The 20,056-nt window shown below is 48.0% G+C and overlaps 1 protein-coding gene across 3 annotated transcripts in view; it reads left to right on the top strand.

Moving 5' to 3' along the window:
• Positions 1 to 2,383: 2,383 nt before the first annotated feature.
• The window catches only part of COL5A1 (collagen type V alpha 1 chain), a 160,335-nt gene continuing 142,662 nt past the window's right edge, over positions 2,384 to 20,056 (top strand). For all 3 annotated transcript variants that reach the window (XM_055803058.1, XM_055803051.1, XM_055803044.1), the window contains exon 1: positions 2,384 to 2,730. In XM_055803058.1, the coding sequence (XP_055659033.1) occupies positions 2,631 to 2,730 (100 nt within the window). In that variant the 5' untranslated portion in view covers positions 2,384 to 2,630. The remainder of the gene's footprint in view (positions 2,731 to 20,056) is intronic.

The following is a 20,056-nucleotide window of genomic DNA, read 5'->3' as shown; positions in this document are numbered from 1 at the left end:
GGGTCTGCTGGTGCTTTTGGCTGTCCTAGTTCCACATCCATATGCCTGGGATGCTTCGTGGTCCACAAAAATGGGAAGAAAAGCATCTGTCGTGCAGTGTCTGTGAGCTGTGGAGTAGCTTCTCTGCCCCATACCGGAGACAGCTGTGAGCCTGTGGAAAGGGCTGTTGCTGTGAGTGATGGGATGTTTTAAAAGCAGGAGGAAGGTGCAGTGGTGACAGACACTGCCATTGCCGGGCTGCATCCAGTGGGTGCTCTGCAGTGGTGTTTGCAGGGCTGTGCAGGTGTTATTTGTGCTGGAAGAGCTTGCCTCCAGGCTCCTCCTGGATATGGAGAATCACTTACTTTGTCTCTCCAGCCTCTAGTCATCTGGTTACTCATGAAAGGCAAGAACTGGAAGGGCTTTTCATCTGAGAGATTTGCCCAGGAGTGCCACTGGCACCGTACCCACCTTACACGTGGCTGCAGGCAGCACATGCATGCTGCATGCCTCCTCCCAGCTCCTGACGCAGGGGCTTGCGGCCAATCTGCCTCTCACCTCCCTCTGGTGAAAGGCTCTTTCAGCAGAGAATCTCTTCTCGTGTGTGGCTCATGCTCCAGCCTTTCCAATTTCATGGGGAGGCTTGTAGGAGGGGGAGAAAGGCATCTCAACAGGTTCAGAGGTAAAGGAGAGATTTCCTACAGCCCTTCTTTCCATTCAACTGTTAGATAACTTAATCAGGCCACAAACTGAGAGGACAGGGAGCATCCCTTTCCTCTCTGTCTGGTTGGATTTGGCCTCCTGTGCTTGTAGGTTTTGGTGCATTAGTTTGATATCAGTTATCCATCCAAGTAACTTTCATTCCAACAGGTCAAAGATTTATGCTGAGTGAAAAGCTAAAGCTCAACATAAGCCCCTGTTGTGTTGAGGTCTTCCATCAGGCAGCCCAAAGCAGGGACAGGATGAGTGACCCCTGACTCATACATTGCCCTCCTTGTACATAAATAATGTAATAAATGGAATGGCCAGTGACTGCTCAGGTGCTTTGCAGTGCTGAATGACTGAGCCTACAGACAACTGGAGTCCCGGGTAGGCAGAGTGTGGGAGCTCAGGTGATGGCAATGGTGTTTTCCCTGTGGAACGATGGAGGCCTTAAGGATGCTGCTGTGCAAGGACTGGGGATGGCTGAGGTGTTTTGGTGTGGCTCATGGTATAAGTCTACAGATGAAATCACTGCTCCGTGAAAAATCACTACAACTCCAACTACAAAAGTCACAGGAGCTGGGTCTGTCACCTGGATGGTGCTAGCAATGATGTTGAGGTCTTTAATGGCACTGACAAAGCAGGTATGGGTACTCTTGAAAGCCTTTTTGTGAAGGGAAGAGGGCTGCCTTTGGTTGTTCTTCCTCCTCTGGTCTCCAGGTGACATGATCTTGGTTTTGTTGAGGGGTCTGCAGCATCATGTGCCACCTATTCCTACAGTGTGAGGTCTGTCTTCCTTTCCTTCAGCAGTACCCTCCCTCAGGTCCCTGGAGGGGATCTGGTGTGGGGAAGTCAATCAGCTTTTGTGTTTGGTTTTGTTTTGGTTTTTTCTCAGTCCTGTTGTAATATTGCTGTTATACAATGCCAGAATGAGTAGAATCACTTGAAGTTGATGTTTACCAGTGTGATGCATGAGCCACCACTGATGTGGGAAGGTGATCAGCGGCACAGGGAGAGGAAAAGCCTCAAGGAGCAGGACAGTGCTGGGCACCAGGACAAGCTGCGTGTGGCCAGAGGGCCAGCAGCGCTTCCATCCCTTACTGTCACAGCATCCTTCAGACTGCAAAAAATCCTTTAAGATCCTCAAGTCCAACTGTTAACCCAGGGCTGCTCAGTCCACCACTAAACCATGTCCCGAAGCACGCGCACACCCCCCACACACCACCCCCCCCCACACACACACACCCAGCTGCCCCCTTGCTGGCTGGCCAGAGGGTTTTGCCACCCCAGTGCCTGGCTAGCCTGGAGGGGGGATGCCACCTTCCCCTCCCACTCCTTCCTGTTTGCACTTTTACCCTTTGCACTCACGTTTTGAGGCGGTGGCCTCTTTCAATTTTTTTTTTCTATCCCCCCCCCCCCCCCCCCAAAAAAAAAAAAATCCCTGCACTTTCCATGCTTCCGCCAGCCCCAGGCCCTATTCCCGGGGGGGTCGGGAAGAGCAGGGGGCTGGGAGGAGGGGAAGGGACGGACGAGTGCGGCTGGTGCCCGTAGCCGCGGGCCGGGTGCGGGGCAGCCCCGCAGCGTTCGAACTTGCCGCGGGGCCGGGGCGGGCCGGGGGCCGGGCTGGGGCCGCTCCGCCCGGCCCTGATTTGCTGCGCGGCTCCGGGATTGACAAACTCTGCCCTTGGGTTTAAAAGAAGGAGGAAAAAAAGGGGGGTGGGGGGAGAGAAAGAAAAGTTTTGCGCTGCAGGAGCAGGCAGGGGCCGGGAGTGAGCGCGGCGGAGCCCCCCACAGCCCTCCGCCCGCCCCATGGCTTTATAAAAAGCGGCTGCTCTCCGGGGGGGGCTGGCGGGGGGGTCTGAGCGGTTTTTCTTCGCTTGTATATATTATTTTTTTTTCACCCTTTCCCCCCGAGTTGTCCCGAGCTGGTGCCCCGTTTTTTGTGGACCATGGATACGCACACGCGGTGGAAAAGGCGCAGTTGGATACGGAGCTGGTGGGTACCCGCTGCCCTGGTGCTGCTGGGTGCCCTGTCCCTCGGCCGGGCAGGTAAGGGACCCCCCGGGCCCCCCACCCCATCCCCGGGACGGTGGCGGGGAGGCGGGTGGCAGCGGGGAGGGCGAGCGGGCTGTTGTGCGGGGCAAGGCAGCTGCCTTCCCTTGCTCAGTGCATTCCGGGGGAAAAAAAAAAGGAAAAAAAGAAGAAAAAAAAAAAAAAAGAAAAAAAGACAAAAGAAAAAATATAAAAGAAAGGAGGAGAAAAAAAAAAGAAAAAAAAAAAAGGAAAAAAAAAACCACAAAACCCAAACCTCACCCAGCCTCCTTTAGCTGCCCGAGTCTCCGAATGCCGTTTGTCAGGGGGCCCGTAAAAGGGGGAAAAAAACCTAAAACAATAGTTTATTCGCTTTTCTTAGAGCAGAGCTGCCTGTTGCTGGGCTCTTTTTTTCTGGAGCAAAAGTCAGGATGGGTTTCTGGAGGCTCTAGGTCTTTATATATCTACGTGGATATATCTGCGAATGTATATTTAGGCAACTGGAAACCTCTCGCCTTGCGCAGTTCCTCCTCCTTGAGGAGAAGAAACTTTTTTTGTCCAGCAGGAATCTGCAGGAATCTGTTCCCTCTGCATCAAAGCGGCAGATCTCGCTACACAAAAGCTTTTTGCAGCCGCTTCTGCTCGGGACCCCAAGGCTCACTCTGCACACACACCCCCCCACACACACCACCCCCACCCCCCCAGTCTCCCCAGCCCCAGTAAACCAGGATTTCTCCCTAAAATCCTGGAGCGTTGCAAAAGGAAAGTCTGTGAAGTACCAGATGTGCAACAGCACTAGACACGCAGCCAGAAAAATCCTGGAATGCCTTTTTTTTTTGTTTTCAAATTTTACAATCATACAGGAGCGAGGCTAAATACTTTTATTTCACTAATTGGCCGCTTTGGGTTTGCAGAGCGGGTTTGGAGAGCTCTGCTTTCCAAATGTCTGCCTTCCCCGGGTGGGCTGTGCAATGCCAGAGCAGGGCAGATGGAGACCGGGAGGTCTGCTGGAAAAGTTTTCCCTGTGTTTTCCCAGTGTTTCCTTGAGTATGGAGCAGACACTTGGAGGCATCGGCTCTTTGAGGGCTTTTGATGTTGTATTTCAAGGGGGGGAAATGCAAAGCGGTTTGTTGGCGATGCTGATTTTTGAAATGGGAAAAGTTAAACTGAGTTCTGCAGGGTAACTCGAGAAACGGAGAAGTGCCCCGAAGAGCTGAGCTGCCTGGGATTCAACTTTCATGCTGAATTTTTGTGTGTTCTGGGTATTTTTTTCTAGGAAGCGGTGTTTGCAGGGTGGTTTGTGTGTTACCAGGACAAACACGTGTGGGATTCTGTATATAGCAGTGTGATTGCCTGAAATTATAATTTCGAGGTTGTTAAATGACCTTAAGGAAGAAAAGGTGGGCGTATGAGGAATGCTTTCATTAATGGCTTGCTTGCAAAGTCTGAGCAAGATGGAAAATTAGTTGCTAGTCAATGAATAAAATGCCTCTAGAACATCACTGTGGGAAAAACTAACGGTGGTCGGAGCTACCACAAGAGTTTTGCTGTACTGTGAAAGTAAGGGACTGTTCGGAGTTCTGTGACTAGAAGAACTCTTCTATCTAGGAGTGATCCTAGCTCATTCCGAGTTCCCCTTTTGCCCAGCCAGCTTGTCAGGCTGCTCTGTTACTTTGTGTTAGTTGAAAACGAATTGCTACCAGTTCAGTTTCAAGGCAAAGATGAAAAAAATTTCCTTTTTCTGTCTATGTGAACGGTTTAATGGTTTTAGAGCATCCGTAGGCATTTTGCCTGTTGGTGAATATCCTTCAGCCAGCTTTGACAGAAGACCTAGCTCCTTTTAGTGGCACCTAGGAACTTTACTAAAACTTTTTGGTCTCGCCGCAGCGGTGGGAAGCAGAGGGCTGGCTGGAGCGAAGCTGTGGTGCGTGGCTTGAGAGTTTTTGTAGGGCCAATATGCAGCTCCAAGTAATGCCTCTTGCAATGAAAAGCTCAGAGTTTTCCTAATGAGCCTTTTAATGGGACATCAAATAATTTGGATGAGGGAGGAGTCAGATTGGGACTGCTGATGGCATTGACTAATGCTCTTTATCGCTCTTTTTTTTTTTAATCTTTCCAAGTTCTCTTTGGTTTTATTTCGGCTCAGATTGCTTGTTTCTGCTTCATTTTAGATGGCTTCTCTGTATGGAGAGGTGAATCCTCTCTGTAATCTTAAACAGCAATTTATCAGGTGGCTCCAAAGGAAGGGGGAAGACACCTTGCAGAGAGGGTTTCCAGAAAAATATAGAGAAAAATGTCGAAGGCAACACGAACTGAACTGCCTCTGAACACTGCCCTTCCAGCTCAGATTTTCCCATATCTTAACAGATGATGTCACACAAAAATCTAACCCACAGACAAAGTTGGAATCTGTCTCTGCTTTTACAAATCCCTATAAAATTAAATCAGGTTTCTGGGTGAAAATTTTTGGAAGCAGCAGTTTCCTTTAGTGGCAAAGAAAAGTGTAATAAGAATACATGGCGTGCCCTTTAAAAGAAATAAAAATGCTGGAAATTATGAAGTATCCTGTTACCATCTGTTGCTTTTCTCCTTGGCTCTTCCCCAGTCATCTAGAGTGAACTAAAAAAAAATAATCTTTATCCAGCCAGTTAGAAGTGTTTTGTTTAATATTTTGCCAATCAAAAGTGTTGATATTGTTTTACAAGAAGAAATATGACTTTATAAGTCTGGAATTGGTGGCACATCTGATTTCCAGTGTAAAACCTGGATCGTGCTGTCAATGAATTGCCAGATTGGAACAGGGCTTTAACTTAAAAGCACCCAGCTGTTGAACATGCCCCGGCCAGGGGACGCAGCAGAGGCATTCAGCTGAGGTAATATATTATTCTCCCATGTAAGCTGGGGTCAAGAGGGAAACTTTGCTGACCCTTCCCTTCGGGTTGGTTTTTGAAGGCTGCTCCTGCGCTCGCTGCCCTGCGGTGCTGTAGCCATGCTGGATGCGGGAGCTGGTTTCAGAGTCGCGGCCAACAAGATGGCTCCCACCAAAGCTGATGGGAATTTTAGCTCTTCACTCTGAAGCATCACAGTGTTGCCTGGGCAATCGCTTACTGAGGATTGAAGAAATTCCATTTCATCTCTGGTCTTTAGGGGTAGCTCTAAGGCAAAAACCTGCTGAAGAGTTGCTAATTCTTGGCATACAAAGAGGGACAAAAGTGTGGACTCGCCCGCTGGCGTTGCTCGCTCAGGTCTGTAACGCAGGATCCTTCACATATACAACTTCTTTTTACCAATAAAAAAGGTCTGTAATGCTGGATCCTCACGTATGCAACCTCTTTGAACCCAATGAACAAAACTGGCTTGGTGTTACTCCTGCTGCTTGCAGACATGGTCTGCCCCAGAACAAATAGGTACCATCAAGGGGATGTGCATCCTTATTTTATATGGGTACTGTCCCTGCCCCTTACGCTTCGTTGTCAGAGATGGACTTATCAGGTTCATTCCTTTTTGAAATCTAGAGCAACTCTAACTAGTAGGTTCCTGTCTCCCCAGGGGCAGGACACAAGGAAATGGAATGAAGCTGTGTCGGAGGCTTAGACTGGACGTTAGGAAAGGCTCCTCACTGCAGGTGGCCAGGGACTGGATCAGGCTCTCCAGGGAGGTGGTCACAGCACCAAGCCCGTCAGAGTCCCAGGAGCATTTGGATGATGTCCCTGGTCATATGTTTTATTTTTAGGTAGTCCTGCGAGGAGCAGGGAGTTGGACTCTGATCCTAATGGGTCCTTTCCAACCTGAGATCTGTATGTGGTGACTTGCAGTCAGATCACAGTGTTGCAGGGGTTGTATCAACATCTGTCAGAAGCCTTTGGGGTGTAACTCGGTGATGGGGCTCCTGCTTTGATCTCCCACCTCTTGCTGTGGGAGGGTGATGCAGATGCGGAGGTGTGAGCCTTATTCAACTGGGTGTAGCCTACTGGTAGCTCCCAAGAAAAGACAGAGTGCCGTTTCTCTGTGTATGGCACCAGCAGCTGTGCTGTAGACTATGTTCAACATAAAAGTTTTAATTCTCTAGCACCTTTTCTTTTTCTCAGAACTCCAACATGAAAATCTTTGCCACTGTCCCAGAGGCCCGGACCCTTAATGGCACGTAGGTGTCCTATAACCCTCTGTAGCACGTACCCAGTTGCTTTTCTTCAGACACTGAAGATGTGGTCTGGTGCTGCCTGTCCATCCCTGCTTTGGTGATTCAAAGTTTCCCTGTCTGTCCTGCAGCCTGGTTTCAGGGCACAGGCTTAGAGTGTGTGTTCTCACAACTGCTTTGAATTACTGATCTGATCTCAAAGATGAAACAAAGCGTTGCGACAGATGCTGAGAAGCAGAAGGCGCTGCTGTGGCACATGCCAGTAACGCAGAGGCATTTGTGTGAAGTACCATTTGTAGATGCGTTTTAGGTAATCTGAGTTTTGTCTGGACTTCAGAAGTAAATCTGTGGGAGTACTTTCCAGGAAACTGCTCTTCAGTCCTGAGTTTTTCTCTTCTGTGGAGGTAAAACGAATTAGCAATTATGTCTTTTCAACAATTACTTTTCTTAGCTTTTTGTCTTATGCCCTGACTTTCTGACGTGCTCCCTGTGCGCTCTCTCTCCCCATGCTATCTGGATGCTGGGGCTGCACTGCAAATCTTGCCCTTCCCAAAGCAGGTGGAGGATGGATGCCAGTCACTCTTCGTGAACGTTAAAGTCTACGCTTGGGAAGACGGCACAGAGCAATACTGCTGTGAACGCTTCCCCACGAGCAGATTGAGGATTAGGGGCTTTCTGGCCCAGCAAATCTACAAGGGGTAATGAAGGGGGGGAGGGGGGGGCGCAGACCAGCAGGTCCTTGGGGAAATGGTGTATGTAAAACAAAAAGAAAAAAGAAAAGTTCTCAAATGAAGGTATCACCATGGTGATTGATGCTTTTACTATTTATGTGTTTGTGTGGTTGCTTGTGGCTATGCCTGGAGAGCGGTGGGACCTGGGAAAAGCGGGCAGCTGAGCCCGGCAGTTGTTGGCTGGCAGCAAACGCCTCGGGTGTGGAGATGGGTCCAGCACTTTGTTCAAACAAATGGTGCAGGTGGGGGCTGTTTGGCCTTAAAGGACTTCCAAAGGGTCATGTTAGGGGCCTTGCTGGTGGCTGCTGGCATTAAGACAGTCTGCGTATGGCATGGTTTGGGGTGGAGGTACCCAGGTCCAGGATGATTTGGGAAGAGCGATTCCATTCGGAGCTCATGCTCTGCTGTCGCGTGAATTGACTTTGAAGTGCAGCAGCCCCTAAGAAGGGGGAAATCCCTGCTGCGTTACAAGTATAAATTTGGCACTTCATCATGTATGTACACACTCGCCCACGTATGCTCTTGCCTGGTTTGTTTAGCAGGAGTCCTATCCTCAGGATGCAGCTATCATTTCATAAAATGAATTATGCTGCAGAGAAAGGTTTAAGACATTGTTTGGGTTCTGTTGAAGACTTGATTATAACTCTTCAGTATGTAGGTTTGGTAAATGGAAACTGCTGTTTGAAAAGAGAAGAATTGTCTGGGAAGTAAACCAGGAAGGAACCACAAAACATACCTCTTCCCAGACTTCTTTTCATGTAGAGGAAGACTTCTTCCACTCCCTGTTCTGCACTTTTTATCCAGCGTAGGCTCTACTCATACTTAGGAAAGCCCTGACTGTGCTGCAAGTCTCCGATATTGCTACTGCTGAGGATATTTTGGGAATGCTGAGGCTTTAAACAGTCATCTGCTGGAGCTGGGTCAAATTTAAGTTCTGCAGGATTTGTCCCAAAGTAAAAGTCTGTGTCAGAGGTGGGTGCGCCTGTGATTTATGCTGCTTCTGGAGTTCAGCTGGATAACCTGATAACCTTCACCAGTTTCCCTGCACTACCTTTATAGGTCCTTGACTTTTAACTTCTCGGTGTGGAGCACAACCATCCGTCTTGGCTATACAGCAAGCGTGTTTGATATAAGCAGTAGGGCCCAGTACTGGCATTGTGCTGGGAGAGACCCTGTCCCCACAAAAGGGGGTCCCCCTTGGATCAACTGATGTGCTGGGGAGCCCCAAGGGAGGGCTGGTGTAACCAAAAGCTCTCGTTCTACTGAAGCATGGAAGTTTCATGGTGCTTGGTTGTGTTCTGGATTGGGACTGCTCAGTGCCTTTTTGGGCTCTTCTTACTTTTATTTGGATTTATCTCTGGTTTTGGCCCCTTCGGAGTGCAGCTATTGCAGAGCTGTCAGGAATAGCAGTCTGAAGATGTTGGTTAGGTTTTTATTCCCTGCTAATGGCATGGTGGCTTGCTGGGGAGGTTTTGGGAGATTTTTGGGAAGGGAAACCCTTCCAGGTGGACACTGTCTTGTGCTTTCTTGAGAAGGCAGCCTCACATCTGTATCAGGAAACAGTTCCATTACCGAGTTTGGCTGTCCCCCTTTGGCTGAGCATCAGCAGTGGTGTCCTGAGCTAGCAGCTTGGTTCTTCGGCTGTGGGTGGAAATCCTTGACCAAGGCAAGCTGAATGCAGTCTTCAGATCCTCAAGATATTTTTTTCCTGCCTCCTGTTTTTTGCCTGTTACCTGCTTAAACCTTTGGCTGTTGCCAATCTAGGCAGTGCATTCCGTCTTCTTTGCCTTCCTAGCTTGCATGAGGAAGGTTCCTGGGACAGTCTTCTCCAGTTGCAGCCAAGCCTTGCTGTGTATCAAAGATTCTATTCTTAGGAGCTAGACTGGAGCTTATGTGATAGGTACTGAGATTGTAAGCTGGTGTTTTTTTCTTAAAAATAAAATAAACCTTTGTGTGAAGCAAAGAAAAAACAACAGTATGGGAACAACGAGCAAAACCAGGAAAAAAATTGAGACATGAAAGAATGGAAAAATTTTGTTGAAATCTAATGTTATATGGAAAAATCTTAGGTTGGCAACATGGTACAATTAGCCACTGGGTTACTCTTGGCAAGTTTTAAGGCTCTTGAAACGAAGCCTAGCACTGAGTGAGCCATCCAAATGATGTCGTGGTTTCTCTGTGGACGTGTCTGGAAAGTCTTTAGAACTAAAATAAATAAATGAAGGAGCTACACAAAAGGCATTTTTGAGGTTGGTTGCTCTGAGTCTGGGCTCTTTTTCTCCAGAAGCAACAGGATTCTTAGCATCATCTGGAAGCTTTCAGAATGTTGAGAGACGTAGTGTTTGAAACTATGAAAATGGTATTAATGCTTTTACAATGCTGGAGTTTTCCTTCAAGATTGTGTAATAAGCTGGAGAGAAAAAGGATCGTTTGGGGATTGAATGAATGGGATGAGCTACCTCTGTGCACACTCCTAACCTCTGCAGACTTTCTCCCAGCCCTTAGGCAAGTCTGTCTCCTGTGCCCTGGGGCCTGATCCTGTCTCCCCATATGGAACCTGGTATTGAGGTGTTGCTTTAATACATGTTTGATGCTGATACACCAACAACATATATTTTCAAGCACTGGAGCCTTCTAAGAGTTCCTTTTCATCCCTGTGCCTCAGGTTGTGTTAGTGGTTGTGGTCTAGGAGTTTTCTACTTTAAAAATACTTTTCCTCTCTGGGATGGTGTTTTCCTGTCTAGCAACAGTAGTGCCTCACATTGCAAATCCAGGAGGTTATTTGGAGTTTTTCTTTAGATTTGGGCAGATTCCTTGCAGATTGGTAGTGTAGGTTACAATACAGACCACTATGCTGTTCTATTGACTGTTTTCGGAACGCTTTGAAGAATTGGTTTTATACATGAAATCCAAAGCCTGCAGATCTCTTGGGGCATCCACATGCTTCAGTTTACTGGGGGGGAAAAACTCTTTGGAAAGTGGAGGGATGGCGATGGAAGCAGGGTGCTGGATATCCCTGTGGGGTTTTGCATGTGAAGCCTGTGCTGTGGGCAGGAAGAGGAGGCCAGGTAAGCTGCTGTCAGTCCGTCTGTTAGCTGGCTTTGGGGTGGCGAAACTCAACAGTTTTGCTGATGTGAGAAAGTAATTCGTGGGTATTTTGTTGAGGAGTGCTCTGCCGCAGGCTGTGGGCTAAGTGCGTTCATCCTGACAGGGTGGGTTTGATTCCTTGAGATGTCTCCTATGCCTGATGCTGTATTCCTGGGGTGCTCAGCCCTGCTGCTCTAGGGTCACTGGAGAAACATTTGAAGACCAAACCCCATTCTTCCTGTGCTCAGGGGCAGCTTTCCATTAGCCTCAGCAGTGTCCAGGTGTCACCCGAAGGAGCTAGGCACCCTGTTTTCTTATGAGGGCTGAGGGTCACCTTTGGGGGTGGGGGCTTTTGTTCTCCTTGGGAAGCAGCAGCTTGCTGAAGACCTGAATGATCTGCCAAGCTTAGATGCATCAGATCTTACTGTCAGCTGGGGATGACCCTGTATGCCATCCCTGCCTGGACCAAGCTCTGCATCTGCAGCCAGGGAGATGCTAATTCTTTCAGAATAAATAAAAAGCAGTAAGTTTTCCCCTGGCTCAGCTTTTTAAGCAAACTGTTGAAAGCCCTTTTCCTTCCTTGTTTTTCTGCGCTTCGTTGCTGTAACTTGCAAAGATGGGGGAGTTTGCAGCTCTGCTGGAAGTGTTGTAAGAAGTTGATGGGGGGGAAAACTCCTAAAGAGAAGAGAGGTCACGAAGGGGTCTGCTGGAGTTCCTGCTTGAAGGGACTGTCAGGCAGTTTTAGTGGCCAGATTTAGAGTTTCATTTGAACGTCAGCTGGAGTTTCTATTTTTTGAGTATGGATATATAGGAAGAGCTGTTCATTGGCTGAGCTCATGTATCCTCATGGAGACCTCTGCTGTTCCTCCCTCCACCCCCTTTTTTGTTTCCAAGACAATACTTTAGTAAGAATTCACTGCAGCTGAATTCCTGGAGATGACACTGCCAGATTCCCAGGATCTTTCGTACTCCTGCAGCATTGTACACAGTGATTTTTGGTGCAGCTCATTCAGCTGCACCCCTCGAATACAAAGTTAGTGGTTTGTATGGTCTTTGAGCGGGCTCATCCTAGATGTGCTGGAATATCTACTCTGCTCTTGTCTGCTGCAGGGTAGAGATTTGGTCTGAGGGCTGCAGTTCACCAGCTGAATAATGAATGCATTGTTTGTATGCCCTTATTTCCAGCTTGCACCATTAAAAGTGAATAGAAAGGTCAAGGAGATGAGTCACTGTGAATACAAGTGTCATTCTGCTCAGAAGAAATGGAAAAAAAGGAGCTTCCAAGTGAGGTGTTTCAGCTGGTGCCAAACAGCTCCGTTTCACTGTACTTTCAGGGGGTTACAAGAGTGAATCTCAGCTGAGATCTGCTGAAGTGTTGAAGCACCTACAAGTGAGTGAGGGGCTGGAGATGGGGTTCGGCAGCTGCAGTGGCCGGGGGCTCCAAAGGCTTATGTAGGCTGTGTGCAGAAACTCAAGGTGATGGTCTGGAAGCATGGGACTCATTGCTGCTCTTTTGCAAAACAAACAGCTGGAGCCTGCAGTATTAGTAAGCTCTTGTGCTCTGCTTTATACACCCAGTGGTACCCAGAAGAAAAGGCCACCTCCAGACTGATGTGTAGACCCCCAATACTCAGCCAGGCTGCTTTCCTCCAAGACTTAGAGCGAGGGTTATTAGTGTTACGAAAGTGCTTTGGTGGGACGGTATTACCTCTTGAAATGTTGGTGAGGAAATGTGTGCACCTTGAGCAACGGGTGTCAGCAAGGCCATAGCTCAGTTCCTGCACCATCCCAGGGGACAGAGCTGCAGCGCTGGAGCAGGGTGGTGGCATCTGTGAGCTACAGCGTGCCTGGAGGTACGCAGGGGCCCATCCCTTGCCTTGGCCCTAGTAAATGCCCAGCGGTAAATTAAGCTTTTTTAATTTCCTGCCCAAAAGCTTCATTTGACAAGCCCCAGGCAGCTGGTTAACCACACTGGCAGAGTGCTGAAAACAGAAATGTGGCTCGTGGGTCGCACGTGTGGAAGGGGGAGTGGTGAGCTGTGGATGGGCTGATGCCAAGTGGGTGGGATAGGATGGGGACCTGGTCAGAATTTTCCTTTAATTGATACTGCTGGGGTAACTTCAATAAAACAGCAGTGGTGGCCAGGAGGCCAGAAAATAGAAGCCAGTTCAGAAGTTGTTAATGTTTGGGTTGTTTTTTTGTTGTGTGTGTTTTTGTTTGGTGTTTTTTTGTTTTGTTTTTTTTTAAATGGGGTAGAGTTTCTTTAAGTCACGGGCTCCTGTGCCTGTGGGTTTCCTTTTGCACATGGCTGAAATACCCTCCTTTGGGGTGATTAGCATTTTGTCTAATTGCATTTCACTGTCCTGGAAAGGAAACATCCACAGTTCATTTGAGATGGTGCTGTGCTGTGGCAGACACCCCTGCGTATTGTCTAGCACCACTTTGGTGGTTTGGCAGAACTTGGATCCTGAGAGATGTTACATAAAAATATTTACGTTTTTGATTTCTAGCCATTGGATTTTTCCTGTTCTGAGGTCACTTCTCCGGTGTAAAACAGATATTCCTCCAAAAATAACTAAAGCTTTTAAGAATTTAAGAGTTTTGATTTATCCTCCTCCATCAAAATACACCTTTGGTAGAAAATTAAGCCAACTGTTCCTCTTGCCCATCTAATGCAAGATCATTTCCGTAAACAACTTCAAAATGAATTTGCCAGTTTAGCTTTGATCCAAGGTGGCTGAAAATTCAGCACAAATTCCATTTGATCTCAAATGGCTGGGAACTGGGAGTCATTTGCTAGTGATGCAATAGCATATGATGCTGACTGAGGGCTGTAGTAAGGCAGGAGTTGATGGCTTGTAGCTCATGTGTGGGAGGACTGTGCCTGGTTTGTGTGGTGAAGCATTGGGACTATAACCCTTGTGGTGGTATTGCATGGAAGTTAAAGATTTCTGCAGATGGATGAGGTGGGTGGTAGGTGCGTTTGGCTGCTGATAGGCAGGGGATAGCTTCTGGCAGCATCTGAGATGCCTGGGGCCAGCAGAGCTGCTCTGTGCTTGCTGGCGTGTGACTCGGTGGGAGCCAGCGTGCAGGAGGAGCCTGCTGCAGGGCAGGAGCCACGCTGGACGTGCCCCTGGAGGGTTCTCCCTGGAAGATACGAGGCTGTCCATCCCCAGAGTACAGCATCTGTTCTCTGCCCATGGGCTGCTCAGTGTCTCATCTTGGAAAGCTGTTGATTCCTTGAAGGATAAGAACTGCTTGCCTGGAGCCCTGTGGCTGCAGATGCTTTTCTTGTTGAGGCCGATGTTTTTCTCTTGATCCCCTTGGGTATTCTGCTTTTTGTAACAGGGAGGGCAGATCAGTAAGAATCGCCTCATCGTTTCTGTGCTCCAAAAGCGTCGTGAGGGTGGGAAGAAGAAGCGGCTTTCTTCCTGGTCACTGCCTTTGGCACTCGCTGGTGAGTGCTCATACAGGAAAACTGCTAGGAATGTTCTCTCGCAAGGGTTTGCAGGGATCGGGAGAGGCATATTATCACGTCTTGTACACTTCGGGAGAAAGTCCCTCACTCTGCCTCTCTCAAATGTTTAAATTAAAACAATCTGTCTTTCTGCATCTGTTGGATGCTTTCCTTGCTGACCTCAGGAGCAGGGACCGAGAGGAGAAGCAAACAGACCCCAGTGCTTATTAATGGACTATAGCTTTTTTGTTTTTAAATTTCAGTCCTGATTCCCTGCAGGATGCAAAACAGAAGAAAACAATAAGGGCCGTATCTGTTCTGGAACCATCAATTTTCCCAGTGCTCTGTAATTAAAGAGCTATATCAGGAAGCAGTGAAGACTTTATGTGCTGGAGGCTATTGTCTTACAAGACTATGTATAGAAAAGGCAGCAGGCATGCTTAACCCTTCTGCCAGGGCCGGCACGGAGGGTGAAGTCCTCTGCAGTGTCTCACCATCCTTTTCTTTCCCAGCCACAGACACATTCCCGCAGCAGGGTCTGACTCTCGGATGGTCCCCGTGAGCACTTCGCAGGGCAGGATCAGCCCTTTACTCCCCCAGTGCATGGGGAAGCGTGGTGAGAAGCCCGGCGACCTTTGGCACACAGCAGCGCCCAAGGATGCTGGATGCAGTGCTTTGTATCCAGCCTCTGAACGGAGCCACAGCCTCTGCTTAGGGAATTCCAGTGCACCAAGGGGGAAAGCGTCCCTGTGTGTGAGCCAGGAGGTTTGGTCCGACCCTTTGGCACTTACACGCTGAGTTTTGCCTTGGCCCAAGGCCCTGTGGTGGGGCAGATGCAGGGGTTTTGCTGCTTGGCTGCGTGTCCAGCTCTTGCAGCACTGCGCTGTTGCAAGAGTCTGTCCACGTGGAGCTGCCGAGAGGATGCGGGCTGGGACCCGGCTCCTGTGGACCTTGGGAATTTAGGCAGTGAAGTTGCATAGCATCGTCAAGCCTAAATTCCAAACCAACCCTTCGTCTCTTTTCTACTACTGCTTTTGACTTGCCTTTGTTGCCCACAGGCCTGTGGTTTTTTGGCAGTTTATGGAGCATTTTACGTAGCGGTTGGGATTCAGCCTAGGAAAATGCAGTGTGATTTCTTGTGGCAATGGGGAATAGGCTTGGATAACACCAAGCTGGTTGAGATTTTTCCTACGGAATATGAACCAGAACCAAAAGTGGAGCTTGTTTTGGGTGTGGAAATGTCTGTGAAGAACTTTGAGTTCCTCATTGGAAGGTACTTAAGATTTCACACCAATAAACTTAGAGATGCTCTGAAACTCTCGGAGTCAGAACATCAGTTAAAGATGTTCTGCACATTTAGAGTAACCGAGTAAACCAGCGTGCTTCTCTGCCTGCAGCTCCTTTCTCCAAAGCCTTGGCCAGACAAGCCGGGGCCCTCCTTGCCCTGGGGACACTCATCCCAAATAACGAACAGACATGCTGCTAAAATGAGCACCATTCCTGTGAGCCTGGAAATAGCAGAGTCTCTGCTGCTTGAGCAGAGCTGGCCAATTTGTGGCCTGGGACTAAGCTTTTTATGGATGAAACTGAAACATCTGCTTTTGGGGGTGCGTGTGAAATCTGCCACTTCTTTGCTTTAGCTTATGTGGCCTCTGAAGAACCTGGGTGGGATTTCTATATACAGGTTCTATTTATATATATATCTATATATCTCTCCAGGTTCTATTTCTATAGGGGCCCCCTATACCTGCTCCTGTTGTGACTTGTGGGTCAAGTTGATTATTTTTCTGATGATGGTGAAATGCCCAGCCTCGGAGTAGCTTATAGGAAATTTTAGTCAATGGAAAGGCTGAAAATAGATGTGGGAGGCGAGGGGGAGCTTCTATGAAACTGAAATGGGTTCTGCTCTGCTGAGGACCGAAAGGTACAGATGTGCCCCAGGAAATGTATCTGGGGGAATGGATCAGTTTCAACAATTTTCTTTCCATTTTTGTGAGCAATGAATAGTAGCGGAGGGGAGTGTTAGTGCAGGCAGGTATGTCATGCCTGTGTAATGTCAGTCGACACAGGATTAAATAAGGCATGTGGAAAATTCTTCTAGGAAGGAAAGCCTAGTGAGAAATAATCACTGGAGAACTCATGAGGTGAAACAACCTGCTCTGGACAAGCCACAGTCCTAATCTGGCCCCCTGGTAATCTGCCAAGTGATGGATCAGCCTTTTGGAAGTGGCATACTTGGCACAGGTGAGGCTTGCACCCAGCCCCAGAGCACCCCCCGGCCCTGAAAGCAGCTCTGCCTTGCCACGCTCTGACGTGTCTCACCGTGTACGAAGCCTCCCAGGGTGAGTGGAGGAAGGGATGGATGCGGTGCAGGAGCTGCTCCGTGCGGCCAGATGTCAGTGCCTCTTGGAGAGGAGGCAGTTGCCACTGGAGGAACTAATGCTCCACCAAGGACTAACGGGTGTGAGAAGCAGAAACTCTTTGCCTTTGTACTGAGGGCTGCAGTATGGTTATTTTAGATGTTTGCAGAAGCAAGAGTGCAGGGCTGAACAAGGAGGACTTGTGTGCACTGTGGCTCCAGCCTTGGTGGAGCCTTTTCATACAGGCTGCTTGGTCCTGGTTAGTGTTAAACTCCTGTTTCAAGCCACCAAGCTCAGCGATGCTTACACTGGGGTTATGGCTGCTTTGAATTAACAGTATGAATGTCCTGTTTTTCATATGAAGTTATTTTACTATCTGTGCATATAGCAATGGATTTGCAACTGGAACTTCCCTGTGTGCACGTCCAGATGCTTTTGGCAGGAGTGGGCAGGAGCAGCCAGGTTGGCACTGGTAAAGGGCAGAGTCCTTTCCAAACTCTCATGGGTTTGAGTCTTGTATAGCTGTTGTTGTATTTCCTAGGATGACTGTCTTAATATCAAAGGGAATGCCTCTTCCCTTCTTGCTCTGGAAAAGATATCTTGGCATGTTAATGAAGGGAAGAGGAACATACTGTAAGTGACCTCTGCACTTTTGTAAGGACAAAATTTCTTTTCCTGTAGCTGTGAAAATTCTGTCTTCCCTTTGAGTAATAAATGAGGGCCTATAAAATGTACACAGATTACTTTTAAGCTATTATGTATACCCCAGTACAAAGTACTATACATATTGCTTATTTTAGCGATGGAGAGAATATCAAGCATGCTCCGTGTATAAATCAGTCTTCTCAAAATATACTGATAACTCTTCTTGGCATTTGCCTTGTCTCCAGTTTCCCAAATATTTTTCTTACCACATTTGGCCACTTCCACTACTCAATGTGCCTTTTGCTCATCTGTATGATGAGTGGTGCTGGGCTGCTGTACTTGTCTGCATGGATTGATGCCTTAATCTGTCATTTACCTTTTCTCTATATATGTAAAAATACCAGACATTACCTACACACATTCACGAGTGGATGCACAAATGATTGGAAGTGTCAGCATGCACTTTTCCAGATGGTGGAAGCATGTTCCTTCATTTATTTCAAATGTCAGACTCAATGAAATTAATTACAGCCAGACTTGAACTGAAGCGATGGAGTGATATTTGTCTCAATTTCACCAGCGTGGAGTGAAGCTGCATGTTCCGTAGCAGAAACAGCCTTCGGGAGTCGAAATGCAATCACCAAACTATGTGACTTCAGCAGTGTATGGATCTGGATTTGCAGCAGGATGACCAGCCTTTGTGTGCCTTCATGGGGATTGCTGGGTTTGGCCTTGGTAGGGAGAGATGTCTTCTGGGGGAAGAATGGCTCGGTGACTGAAAGAATCATAGAGCGGGTTGGGTTGGAAGGGACCCTAAGGGTTATCTAGTTCCCATTTGGATTTCTCCTCTGCTGCGCATGGCAGGAACGCAGCAGCTTGCCTGGGAAGGGCCTTGCTGGTGCCCTCCTTGTGGCTGCAGTGCCGGGATGCCTGCATCTCTTGCACTCCAGTGAGCTCTAAATCTACCCTTAATCTTCTTAATCTTGCCCTTCTACTTTATCTGCAAGAGGATGCTGGTGGGGTTTTTATTTGCAAGATGTCTTGGTAAGTTCTTAGGCTCTTTGGGAATAGGAATTGTAGCAGGGTTGTAGAGAAGTTGCTGTGGTCAGATGCTGGCAGAGCTCCAGGGATTAACACTAGATTTGGGTGCCCGAGTTAGGGCAATGAAGGACTCAATTTCAGCTGAACAGCTCTCTGGATGAGAGCTCTGAGCTCTTGGCGCTTTGGGAAACTGGGGTGGGTGAGTCTCAGGACAGTCCTGTTGAAATCCAAGCAATAACAGAAAATGTAGTTCTTGGTTGCTGCCGTTTCACTCCTGGGGTCTGTTTGCGTCGTGGCTACCCTTGTTCTGGGAATGCAGCAGAGCTCCGGGGAGTTGCTCGGTATTTCATGCAGCCCCTGGGTGGGAGGCAGAGCCGAGAGGCTTTGTAGAAACAATGACTGTGCATGTATGCTGAAGTGTTTGTGTTCCACCCTGCATTTTGCCTTGTATAAAAAGAGAGGGTGTTCTTGTAAAGCATTTTTTAGAGAATACCTGCTAATAATCCTTTGCATTTCTCAAACACCCTTGTTCCACTTTTCAGAAGATACCTTGCAGCAGTTCTTTAGGCAGATTGCCAGTTTACGATTTACCTGAGGGAAACATCTTATTTAATCCCTAGATTAGAAATTCCCCCATTCTTAACCTCATGGTCCTTGTGCCTCTCTGTCTGTTACCTGGGCCTGATACTTTCTCTTCCTCAGTGGCCAATTTTCCCAGTGTCTCTCCCAAGACAATTCGTGAGCCCTCCCTTGCCTACCATACCCGGAAAAATAAACAGCCCCGTCTCCTTTTGCCCTCTATTGTTTCTCTCTTTTGTGCTAAGTACAGTAATGCCTCTGAGCTACCCCAGGGCTCCTGCGTTCCCATGCCTTCCCCATCCCTCTCACAAAGGACCTCTTTTTCTCCCTGCCTTCTGGGTGTTGGGGCTCGGCAAATATGTGCCAGCGACCCTTTGCTCTGTATGAAAATAGCCCCTGCCTTTTTGTAGCTGTCACTTATTTTTGCTCCTTTAATTAGACTTGATCCTGCTTGTATTTTTCTCCTTTGACCCTTTCTTTTTACCTCGGCTACTAAAGTTTTGGAAAAGTTTTTCAGCTCCCTTTCTACCTGTGCATACCCAGCTGTGCTGGCTCACACAGGTCTTCTCTCTTTGGATTAAGTTGGAAGGAACTTTAATTGCAAGGCTCCAAACTTTCCCAAATATTTCCTGCTTGTGTTGTAAAGCTCCCCTGGGATGGGACTGCACACTTGTAGTTCGGATTATCTTTCCATCTGCTTTTGCCTAAAGCTGGCAGCTATTTGTGACTCCCTCAAATACTTGCCTCCATGGGTATTTTAATACTGCTGTCATCTTTGAATTTGAAATATTCTTACTCAGTGGCATCTTCATTCATCCTGGCTGGCTGCTTTTCAAGGATCACGTCCAAACAAAGGACCTGATAACTTCTCATGTGCCAACTGTCATGTGCTGAGGCTGTGGTTTCTATATGTGTAGGAGAAGGATCATTCCCTGCAATGAATTACCCACTTCTGTAGGACTTCAGTGGAGTGATCCTTATTTACACCACATGAGGATCTGCTGTGGTATCCTGGTTATGTACAGCTGAGCTGTTTTCCCACCTCATCAATATCTCATTAATCAATCCCCCTTCTGCTGCTGATCAAAGCCCTGGCCATCACACAGGCACAGACTTATCTGAGAAAACACTTCCAGCTCTGTTCTCGGTGACCACCCTGGAATGCAGCATCCCTCAGTCACCTGGCTACTTTTATGGTCCCCAGCCGAACTGCTGCTTGCCTTGTCAGCCAGCTGCTTTAGAACATCTCTGCAGGTCCAGTGTCATCCTGTGTCTTCCACTCTTCAGCCACCTGTGCTGTTGCCTT

Source organism: Falco peregrinus, chromosome 1 (genome assembly GCF_023634155.1).
Source record: "Falco peregrinus isolate bFalPer1 chromosome 1, bFalPer1.pri, whole genome shotgun sequence".
Lineage (NCBI taxonomy): Eukaryota > Metazoa > Chordata > Aves > Falconiformes > Falconidae > Falco > Falco peregrinus.
Note: the sequence above shows the minus strand (reverse complement) of the source record. Positions and strands in the feature narration are given on the sequence as shown.